An 11,669-nucleotide genomic window follows, 5' to 3' on the forward strand; every position below is an offset into this window, starting at 1 on the left:
CCTGAGCAGCCTCTGCCCAAGCAAACACTCTAAAATCAATTAACAGCAAAAAATGCCTACAAGATAGAAACCTACTGAGAAGTGCTTGACCTTATCTTGAAGGATTTAGGAACGATTTTCAACATCTTATTTAAATAATCTCACTGTGATTGTTAAGACCACCTATGATTACTGCTACCAGTAATCAACAGTTGTTAAAATTAATGATTTGACCAAGTAGTATAGAATTATAACATAGTTTACAGAGCAGATGAGGCATAATTCTTACATGCCAGTTTTGGTGTACTTGTGACAGCTGGTGATTCTACACAACATTTGATCCCAGAAGTACCAATAGAGGAAAAACTGAGTGCTTGATAGGGTGACAAGTTCACGACAGAAACAAGAAACTCTGTTCCTCACTGGATATTTTTGGAGCGTTCGCTTCAAACACAAAGCAATATCCTAAAACTGTGGATTGATATGAAATGCAAAATACAAAGAAAAGCTCTGTTCTGAAAAACAAAACCCAGAATTAATAAGTCATGGAAACCTTTTACCTCCCTTGACAGCCTAACTCCCCAGGTGCTGAAAGATGGCAGCAGAGAAGAAGGGCATCTATTGTTCAGGCAGGTTTAAGGGCGGGATCACCCAGTCCCACTGAGTAGATGGTGCATTGAGCTTATAAGTTGGCCTGTCTCCCCAGAGGAGCAAACCAGAGCGACCTGAGGAGGGGCAATGGAAGCTAATGTCCAGCTCACGAGAGTTATCCAGGAGATGCGGGCAGAGATCAACAAGCTGGAGAAAGAGAATCAAGCCCTCCGGATGAAGCTGACTTCGAGCAGTCAGAGAACTCCTGGCTCAAGGGAACAGTCAGGAGATGAAAGGGAAGGGGAAGTCACAGAACTTTGTACCCTCGAAAAAGCACATGGGCAATCTCTAGCAACACTTCATGGCAGTATTTCCACTGATTCGGCACCAGCCACGCAGGAACACCAAGGTAAAGAAAGTCCACTGCTTTTCTGGGCTGTGCCCATCCTTGCAAATATATCCTAAATAGTAGGTACATGCTTCTCACATAACTGTAATTTGGTGTTAACAGTGGCGAGTTCCATCCTATTTCTATTTGGTAGATTAATTTTGAATTCAGAGGAAAAATTTTCCTTAGCATCCTTAAGCCACATATTTTGACAATGTTAAAACTATTTCCAGATATTTCTGGTAAGATAAGAATGACAGATTTACAGAACTCAGTCACATTAAAAAACAACTTCTTTTTCTCCTTGACTTCAAACATTTAAATGCTACATAATAGAACACTGAAGGGATTTATGCTAAATGGCACGCTCATTTATTAAGCTAGAAAGATATAGCACAATAGTTAAGCGTAAGGATGTAAGAGCCAAACAAATATAGTTTCCAGTGATTGGTCACTCATTAGCCACTTGATTCATCTTTAACCTTTGTGCCGTAATAGACCAAGCACTCAGTATAGTACTTGGCAAAGACAAAACAAACGGCAGATCTTGCTGCTTAGTCATGTTTTACAAAGAACTGCATTGTCCTATACGAATTGATATCGTACATAATTCAAACTACTCTACAAGTTAAAGACTTTAAATGTAGGGTCAATGTCTAATGTATTCTATAAATTAAATCTCTCAGCTTTGATTGGAAATAATTTTGACTGTGAAGACTATACATGAAGTCAGAAATCAGCAGAGCAGAAAAGTGCATCCTACATTCAAATTGTCAGCGCTTGCCTACACACAGCGTATTCAAGGAAAATTGATGTACATAATTAAATACTCAAAGCTCTTAATATCATCTGTCAAAGGCTTCAGGCAATGCCATTTAGAGGTTCTGAATAACTTGGCAGTGGAACATGTCATATTTACCAGCTGCTTTTCTCTGTTACACAGGACTCTCTCTAGGATGGGGTCCTATTATTTCGAAACTGGGAACAGATTCAAATCAAGGTCTTTTCCCTTTTTGACAAGCACAACTCTTGATCTGAGTTGTTCTTTCTGCTGGTGATTTAATAAAACTGAAAGCATAGCCTGAAAAGAGATCTGAACTCCTGGGGGAAAAAAAAATGGACATTTGTAATATATCCTTATTCTAGGGTTTCTTAACCTCTGCACTCTCAACATTTCAAACTGAATAATTCTGTACAGTAGTGGTCTGTCTTGGACATTGCAGGATGTTTAGCAGCTTTCCTGGCTTCCAAACAGTAGATGCCCATAGTACCTGCCTCTCTCCCGCTCCAGTCATGACCATCAAAAATGTCTTCAGACCTTCCAAGTGTCATCTGGAGGACTAAATGTCCTCCTGTTGGAAACCACTGCCTTACTCCAGAGGTAAACAACACTCCTTCAAATCTATTTTCTGTGATGTTTATCTTAATGAGAAAGTAAGTTGGGTCTTAGTGTATCTGTGCTATTTACCTGTGCCTTATATGATTGACCTGAGCATGGTTTGTAGTCCCAGTTTTGTAATAGTTGGTCAATGCTGGGTAGGTCACATAAAAATTTCTGATCTTAGCATCCTTGTGTGAAAATGAATAGATTGGATCAGACACCTTTCAAAGCCTATTCCAGCTGTAAAATTCTGTGATTCTATGACTGTAACATGCTTTTATGATCCCTCTCCTCATCTCTAAAATGCGGGTAGTGATAGAATCCATCTATTTCATAGGGCTGTTAAGGGCTGTTAAGAGGATTAAATGAGATAGCATGAGTAAGACTCAGCATGAGTTACTTGTTAGTAGTTGTCTTATTATCATTAGATACTAAAGATAAATATTATTTTATGATAAAAATATTATTATTCAACTTGAGTATAAGTTATTAGAAGTTTTAATAAGATATGCAATAACAGTCAAAAGTCATACTTGCAACTGAATCATAGAAATCTGATACAGGAAGGGTACTTTAGAGATCATCACCTTATTTTACAGTTGAGGATATAAGATCCTGAGAGATTAAGCAACTTGTCCAATTCTCTTTTGAAAACAGAATAATATGAACCTATTTTTTGAGGAGGAACAATGTGAAATCAGAAGTGTGAGTCTCACTTTAGGAAAGGGAACAATTAAAGAAGACCTGGAAGCGAATCACTCGGAACTGAAAAGCTCTTCTCTTGGTTCTGAGATATGTGTAGAAATGAGATTTGATGAGCAGTGAAACCTGCTTTCTTTCTCCTCATTCGGCTGAGGATACAGTGCTATGCTATAGCCCAGGGACACAGCTGCATGGTGACTATATACATCTGTTATAACGAGAGTACGGAGCACCTGCTCGGAATGGCTCTTTGTTGGATAAATCCTCATGGAAACACCTGTAATCGTGTGCAAGCATTTGTGGATATGAAATCCAACCAGCACTTTCAAGGATGTTGCTCTCATCCCTCCTACTCTGTGCATCTTCATTTGAGGTCTATTAGGAAAGAGGTAATTTGCTACAAGGAAGATTAAAAAAACAAACAAAAACAAACAAAGAAACAAACAAACAAAAAAAACACGCTCATTGCAGGGAAGCCGCAACATTGCTAGACTTCCGATTCTGTTCAATCTACTCATATCCTTTGGTGCAATTAAATTGCATTTGGCAGGAAACTTTGAAATTGTGCTAATGACTTCGTGATGCTGTGTTAAATATCCTTTCCCTTTTATTGGTGAGAAACTAACAGATACAGACGATTCTGTGACCTCAGGGAGATGAACAAAGAGCCTAGTTGCTAACCAGTCAAGCTGGAACATAGATTCCAAATAGGAATAAACTTAACTTTGCTGTCATCAGCATAATTCCCTCTGTTGCATTTTTTTACCATTTGGTATAAAGAGATACTTTTACAATCTTTTTCAATAAAAACTTTTATGTTTGTCAATAGTCATAAAACTTGCTTTTAGATAATTATTGAAGCTATATATGGCCAAAGAAAATATTTCAAGATAGTTTATGAATAATATTTGCAGTTAATCACTTCAGACAGATTTGAACTTAAACTCTCCCCAGCCTCCTGCCTAAAATTTGATTTTCTGCTCTTCCAAACTATGAAAAGCCAGGGCAGTTTCCACTTTTTGCTGTGGCCGTAAAAATTTGTTGTCTCTGTTCTGCAGATGTGAGCATCAAATATAAATAAAAAATAATCGTGCGTCTGGTATCTCAAAACCTAAACTGAAGGCAAGGCTTTCTTACACTTCCATGCTTGTTAATGGCAAAGCTGTGACGAGAAAGAATAAAGATTTGACAACCATTGATTAAATCCTCCAGAAAATGAAAACCGACCCATGAAGTCAGTGTCGTTAGCACCAGGGGAATAACTACATGTCTTAGTAGAGGTTGAATGACAGGCTCCAGGTCAGTCAGAGCAGCGTCAGAGCTGAGATTCAAACAAGCCAAGACTCTTTGAAATAAAGCTCTTGTGATCAAGGTGCTTTAGTGACAAGGAACAAAGATTTGATTAACCTCGAGAAAAGAGTTTATTGAAAGGCACTTATGGACAAAAATTGAATTGGAAGCCCTCGGAAACTAAGGCCACTAATCTCTCTGTCTCTCTTCGCAGCACGCCAGTTTCCCACGCAAGGCATCTTTGCTCCTTTCCACGTGCCTACTTCGCTTTCTACTCTCATTCATTCAACATGCTTCCTTATGATGACTGTCCCAACTAAAACCCAGACACACAGTTATAGGCCCATTAGCAGCAGCCAGTTCAATCACCTGTGGCCATTCAGACTATGAGAGACTGCGGATAGGCAGGTTCTTCTGGAAGCAGCAGTGAGAAGCCATTCAGAACTGGCATCTCTCGAAGTCCATGTTCTTCCCACTTTAAAGTTTTGTTTTACTGTCTTTCTGTGTCTCAAAGTATCTGTTCAGTGCTGTGTTTTCAGAAAGCTCTGCTTGGCCACACTATCGAAACAGCTTTCAGACCTGCTCCCTCCCCTACCTCTGTCCCCTGGCTCTCGTCAGCCTTATTTTTCTTCCTAGAATCTATCGCTATCTGAATTTTCGTATATTGTCTGCCACACAAGAGGGTAAACTCTGTGCAGGAAAGAGCTTTGTGCCGTTCACTACCGCGTCGTCCCTTAACAAAGTGCCTGGCATGTGGTTGGAACTCAATTGTTTGCCAATACATCAGAGAATTAAAGTCTTTTGTGAAAAAATAAAATAAAAATAGTTTTGTTTAGTTAGTTTCAACTAACTACTATCGACATAATTTTTCATTTGTGAACATCATTAAAAGTAGAATTTTTAAACTCAAATTTTGTGTCTCCCATACAGGCAATACCATGATTGTTAGACGTTATTCCGTTTCCTCATCAATTCATTCATTTGCTGCAAATGATCCCTGGAAAGCTGAAAAAAGACAACCAAACGGTGGAATTCCAGAAGCTCAAGGAACGCTTAAATCACTGGCATGTTCTTCAATCAAGAAGCAAGACAGTGAAGAAAAAATGTTTGCAGACAATTCTTTTACCAGCAATAGTTTCAGCCAAACAGGCTTTCCTGAGCATGTTTTTGGCTGCAGGTAATGTGCTCTCAGCCTCCAACTGATTTACAGGTCTGTGCTGTGATGGCTATTGAAACATTCTCCTGAATGAGCAAACTCTTATTTGGTGGAGGAAAAACATATAGGCTATTAGGCCAAAATAATTTCTAACCTACCTATGTCCATTTCAAGAATCAAAAGGAACAAATTTATTTGAGGTCAAATCACACTCTCTAAAAAATGTCTCTAACAAGTGAGAAACATTTACTCTTTACTTACTCACCAAGAATCAGTGATCATACTCTAAGCTAGATAAGAGTTAGCAAAAACAAAACATCGTGTTTGAAATTTTCATTCAACGACAAAGACACACAGTCACCTGACCCCTACGATAAAGTATCTCAAGGAGAAGACACAGGTCCCTTAGGAATTGGACACAGAACTGAGAAATGTTCTTGTGGAGGAAGGTGACTTAATGGGCTTTTTGTGGCACACATATATAGTTATATTTTAAAAAAAATGTTCATTGTAAAAAAAAAATTACAAATTACAAAATATAAATGCAATATTCGAAGCAAAAGGAATAAAAAGGAAAATCTTCCATATTCCCACTACATGAACAAAACCATCATTCAGATTTTAATGGGTATCTTTCCAGGCTTATGTGTCCACGCAGTTTGAAATTACACAGCGCATGTTTTATAATGTTTTAGTTTTGGCACTTAAATCATTACATTCTCACAGTCCTATAATGCTAATTGAGAAATATAGTAGTATCAATTTTCTCATTCCAATTTATATTATTTTCTATGATAGTTTGGGAACCTACCCAATGTTTATAATGGATTATTTTTCTGAAGCAAAACATTTTCTAACTGCCAAGTTCCCAACAAATAAACTATTAGAACATGATCCATCTCTAATTTGAGTCTACTTTAATTTGAAAAATTGAGCCAATTTTAGGATTGCATTAAAACAAGAAAGTTAGTAATGGCTAAAAATCAACAGCTGAGTTGGCATATAATGCAGTAGATACAGAGAACTGTTGAGTAGGATTTAAGCATGTATATTTTCAGTCCTTTTTTATTTTGTCCTTTACTTACTTAAGGATTAACTAGTAGAGGAACATATCATTACATTATTCCTCTAATTTTTTTTATAAATTTATTTACTTTCTAGTAGCTTTCAAAGAATTTTATAAAGATTTATGGTGACTAATTTTATAAAGATTTATGGTGACTAATTTCTTTGAACTGGCTTTTGAATCAGACATCAGACTGATTTGCTTGTGAACTTTTCACTATTGTACCAAAAAAGTATTTTACAGAATAATGCCAATATTAATATTTCTAAGAACCAATGCTCTCCAGAAACTAGAGATAGGACTTTAATTTTTCCTAAATTTTGATATAGAAATCCAATCTTCCTACATTTAAGAAAAAAAATCATCTCAGACTGTTGAAAAGATTAAAGGAAAGGGTCCTTATAGACAAATTAAAATGACAAATGCTATTTTATTCATTTTACTGACAGAAAAAAAAAAACAGAAAAATTAACATAAATATATACTCTCCTTACTTATAACAAAGGCAGCCTGTGGAACCAGAGGGCTAAAATCCCACCTCCATCATGTGCCAACAACACGGCCATGAAAAACTTATTTGTCTGTCTTACGCCAGTTTGCTCTTCTGTGAAAAGGGAATCGTAGTAACACTTACCTTATTGTTTCTGTGAAGAACAAATGAGAAGGTGAAGTGAGTGCCTATTATTCTATTGATCCCAATATATGGAACCACTGGCCTTTCTCTCAAGGAAGGGAGCCACTGTGCTCCCCTTCACATAGGCCACTGAATGTCATTCACTGAAATTACGGCCTTATTTAACGAGAGAGAGAAACAGAGAGAGAGAGAGACAGAAAGAGACAGAGACAGAGAGACAGAGAGAAATTCAGAAAAGGCAATAATTTTTAACACTACTTTTTAGACTTATTCCTGGGAGCAGCTTATCCTGGTTCATGTCAAAATTCTATGCACCACTGTCAGAAAGACAAGGAGACGTGGACAAAATGAAAAGACAGAATCGCTCAGATCACACTGGGTCAATGCTGTCACTGTTCTCTCCCTTTATTGTTCAGACATGATAGATATTCATTTACTTCAAAGTCCGCAACTACAAATTGATCTGGATTATGAAATAATTGCCTCACATTTCTGCTTCATTTCAACTAAAGAGCTTGGATGGGAAAAGACGCTGCCCGAGGCAGCATGATATTCTTCCACTTTAGACATTACACTCGCGATCCTCATGCGTACGGGCCCTCCCTCAATGTTTCGAATTTCAGTTTTATCAATATCCTTCACTGGGCTTAGTTAAAAGGCCAATCCCAACATATAGAGTCTTGCATTATCGTTGAGCAACTAAACAAAAAGAAAATATTATGATATATGTAAAATGAAGTTTTAAGACTTTAGCCAGTATTAGGTGGCTTGGGAAAAAATGTTCTCTATTTAAAAAGCTCACCAAAAAAGACGTATTTATCTTCTCCTTACTCTGCTTTCTTTAGGGACAAGATAAAGACAGTCAGTTTCCTATTACCCATGGATACATCTTCATATCCGCAAAATTCAAGTTCTTTGAAATACTCACCAAATCAGACCACAAGCCAGCTAAGTACCATTGCAGAATAGGATGTGTGGGGCGGTGAAATTTAAGAAAGAGTTCATTCCCAAGAGATGGAAACACCAAGGCCTTGCTGGGTCAGCGTCCACCCCTGCAAGGAGCTCTGGCAAGATGCCCATTGAGACACACGAAGTTCTCGGCATCGGGTTGGTGGACTTGTCTATGGACTTGGCCAAGAAACGGAAGCGATTGCTTTATGTTGACTACTAATGTCGCCGTCTGTACAGCAGCTTTTGCAGTCTCTATGCAGTATGTGAGCAATTAAATGCGAATCAATTAAATTGTGTGCTAAGTGTTCAGTATCTGTGTCATGGCATTGGAAAACAGTGTTGTAAGTGTCACTTTCCAGGTCAAACTATAACAAATCTAAGGGGAAAGTTCTATTTATTATTAGTGGTATGGAAGCTATAATGATTAGCCTTATTAGGGAATTGTGTGTCGACATTACACTGATACTAGCTCATTTGGTCTTTTAATAATATCCTGTGTCCCTGGCATGTGAGCTCAAAGACAGTCAACTCACAGTGCACGTTGTGGGCTAAGTGCAACCGTGGGCTGGCTAATGGCAGACACTAAATCTGGTTGGAAAGAGAGAAAAAAAGGTTCAGGATAATAGAAATCTCAGAACTCCCTCAATTCCTGAACTTCTAGTCAAGAGAACTTCTCCCATTCTTGGTTTATGGCAGTCATGTTCTAACACCAACACCCTTTTAAAAAAAATTTAATAAAATATCCAGAGTGTTAAAATGCAGATCCTTGGGCTAACTGAATTGGCTGGAGAGCTTGGGAGAGAAGACCAGAAATTCACATTTGAAACAAGTCTTTCAGGGATGATTTCTGCTATACAGTTATGCTTGTGATCTGCCATTATAAATACTAAGAAATATAGCCCAGGGCTCCCCAAATCTGCCACCAAGTTGAAGTGGAAGCAATTGAAACAAGGAAAGAGTAGGAATAATCCAATCCATTTCTAAGAATTTTAATGGCCATTGGTAGACTCCTAAAAGGAAAATAGATGAATCGACGAATCCTCCAAGGTAAATGCCACATGATGGGTCAAACGCTTCATTTATTTATGATATTCATTTAAGATTAAAATATTCTCAACATTATAACAGATGTACAATAGGGCAAGGTTACAACCAGAGGGAAAAGATACAAATGAGATTTAAAGACACATTCATCTGGAAATAGAGATGCACACCCAGTAGATAATTAACCAATGAGATTACTGGCATTTTCGGTTTATGTACAATTATATTCTCTGCATATTTACAAAATGGAGAATTTTGCATTAACATCAGTTAAAAGAAACATTTTCTAAGTGGGGGGGGGAGCAATAAATGAAAGCAACCCAAATTACAATTTCATAACTGGTAAGGTTAAAATGACAAATTACCCCCCAATACCAAGCTCACTGAGTAGTATGTGACTGGCGTTTCATACATGTTCTGTAATCTGAACTGAATTAACAGTTACATGAGTGTAGCATTCATAGGAGAGTTCTGTGCTGCCCTCTGAATTTGCTGCCCTAAGCCAGTCATTAAATTTAAAATGTTTGTAATTTGAGGCATTCTCAATTAAGTGAAGATGATCTCTACATTCTCAATGTCCAGGGTACCTAAGGATCAAATGAGATCATGTGTGTGGCACTACACAAATACAAGACATTATTTTGTTCCATTCAAAACCTAGGCTCCCAACTTACGCCTACTTTCAAATTAAGGTGTTGAATTGATAAAAATTTATATGTGAAAGTTCTAGCTTTTATTTCTTTCTAGCTTTTGATTTTCTCTTGGTTAAATTGATTGGTCACCAGATAAAAATAGATGGACAGCAAGACACCTGCCTAGCATTCAGAGTCATGTGCTTTACCTGTAAAGGAGAAAAGGAAAAAATAGGAAGAGGAAAGCACCCCTTGATGAATTCTTAATGGTCATCAATACTACCAATAATGTCACAAATTAATAACTGTGGGTTACAAAAGCCATAGGTTAACAACTGCATCGATCTATTACTAAAGCACTCTAATGTCTGCCAGAGCTATTTGCTTTCATAAACACGGGCTTCTGCAAATTCCCTTTAACAATGTACATATAGAAACAAAGGAAGACTTAAACGATGTGTTCAGAACCACGGGGCAAGTGCTGGCAGTTTTTCTAGCCTCACGATTCTGTCTGCTCCCATTGCCTTGAGCCACTTCGACTCCTGAAGCTGCGAACCTAGAATAAACTTAACCAAAACGATGGCTGTGAACAGAAACGAACGTGAAACACTACGAAGTTCATTTTATTCCTGGGTCCAAATTCTAGTTTATCCTCTAGAAAATAGATCTGAGGATGCTTGATGAAGCTTGGCAGGTGCAATCATTAACCTTGATAGTTTCGCCACTAAAATAACAAGCAAAATATAGTAGCGTGTACTGATTATGGGGTGGAGGGGCGGGGGAGAGAATCCACAGAACTTGAACTTGTAAAGAAACGACGAAACAGACAAAACAATCCGGGAGAGGAGTATGCAGTTATTGTACATGTCTACTGACTTACGGTCCAGACCACACTTCTACGCTTGACAAACTCAGCCCTCTTGTTGCTGTTCAGTGGCTACAGAGAATTTATATAGTGAATAAGACCGAACATAGCCCCCCAAAAAATGTCTATTCATACTCCTTCGTTAAGAGACTGAGTTCTGCTGCCTGAAGCGACACTTAATTTTTAAATATTGATGCAGGGAAATAGTCATTTATTCAAACTGTGTTTGAAAAAGCATGTAATCAGAGAATCTTCTTTCTTATACAGGAATAAAAGACCTGGGACACCTTTAATTCTCTTTTGATTTCTGCCTTTATTATTAGTGCCACAAAATAGTCAAAATATTTCATGACTACACTAATGCACTCACATTAGTTTTCTAAAATGTGAGAAAAGAAAGACTGAATTTATCCAATCTCATACATACATACTTAATAGTCTGACATTATTAAAAGTCCTTTGAATAGTTGAACTTGAAACACAATTTACCCTGAACTCAGAGAGAGATTAAACTTGTTCCCATCCAGGTTTTATTAAAAGATAATTCTCTGTGACACTCGGGTGTATATTCAAGAAATAACTCTCATTTTTCCTTTTTCTTTTACTAGAATTTCTCCTCTTGCAGTCACTTCAAAATTCTTACACTTGAGAAGTCTGAATCTGAGGAGAAATTAAAAGTCTATTTCTACAAATGATTTAAAAAAATTTATTCTGCCAACTGCTCAACACCATTTTTGAAGGCCATACACATACCCACATTTGTTAGAAATACAGCATCCCTTTTTTTTAGGAAGCACAATTATTAGTCATAATTTTACTCATGAAAATTGTCCCTAATTCCACACAATAAGTCCCAAGCCTCATCCTTTTTCTTTCCTTTCCCCCTTAATCTGAGGATTTTTAATTCACACAGTGTTCCTTCAAACCAGAAACTCACTCCTGATAGAAAGATAGGGGAGCAAGCAAGATTTTCTAAGTAGGAGAAAACTT

General features: G+C 37.4%; 1 protein-coding gene across 1 annotated transcript; it reads left to right on the forward strand.

Moving 5' to 3' along the window:
* Window positions 1-717: 717 nt before the first annotated feature.
* Window positions 718-8,156, forward strand: LOC107499067 (putative coiled-coil domain-containing protein 195). Its single transcript, XM_016122885.2, has 3 exons — window positions 718-979; window positions 5,262-5,508; window positions 8,033-8,156. Exons 1-3 carry the CDS (start codon window positions 718-720, stop codon window positions 8,154-8,156), a joined length of 633 nt encoding a protein of 210 aa, XP_015978371.2.
* The last annotated feature ends 3,513 nt before the right edge of the window (window positions 8,157-11,669 follow it).

The sequence above is a fragment of the Rousettus aegyptiacus genome, unplaced genomic scaffold (assembly GCF_014176215.1).
Source record: "Rousettus aegyptiacus isolate mRouAeg1 unplaced genomic scaffold, mRouAeg1.p scaffold_m13_p_2, whole genome shotgun sequence".
In the NCBI taxonomy this organism is placed as follows: Eukaryota; Metazoa; Chordata; class Mammalia; order Chiroptera; family Pteropodidae; genus Rousettus; species Rousettus aegyptiacus.

Bases quoted from the DNA above. Each gene is read 5' to 3' on its own strand.
- LOC107499067 (XM_016122885.2), top strand. From the start codon at position 718: ATGGAAGCTAATGTCCAGCTCACGAGAGTTATCCAGGAGATGCGGGCA. The intron at 980-5,261 runs GTAAAGAAAGTC...TCTCCCATACAG, and splicing joins AGCCACGCAGGAACACCAAG to GCAATACCATGATTGTTAGA. The intron at 5,509-8,032 runs GTAATGTGCTCT...TGCTTTCTTTAG, and splicing joins GAGCATGTTTTTGGCTGCAG to GGACAAGATAAAGACAGTCA.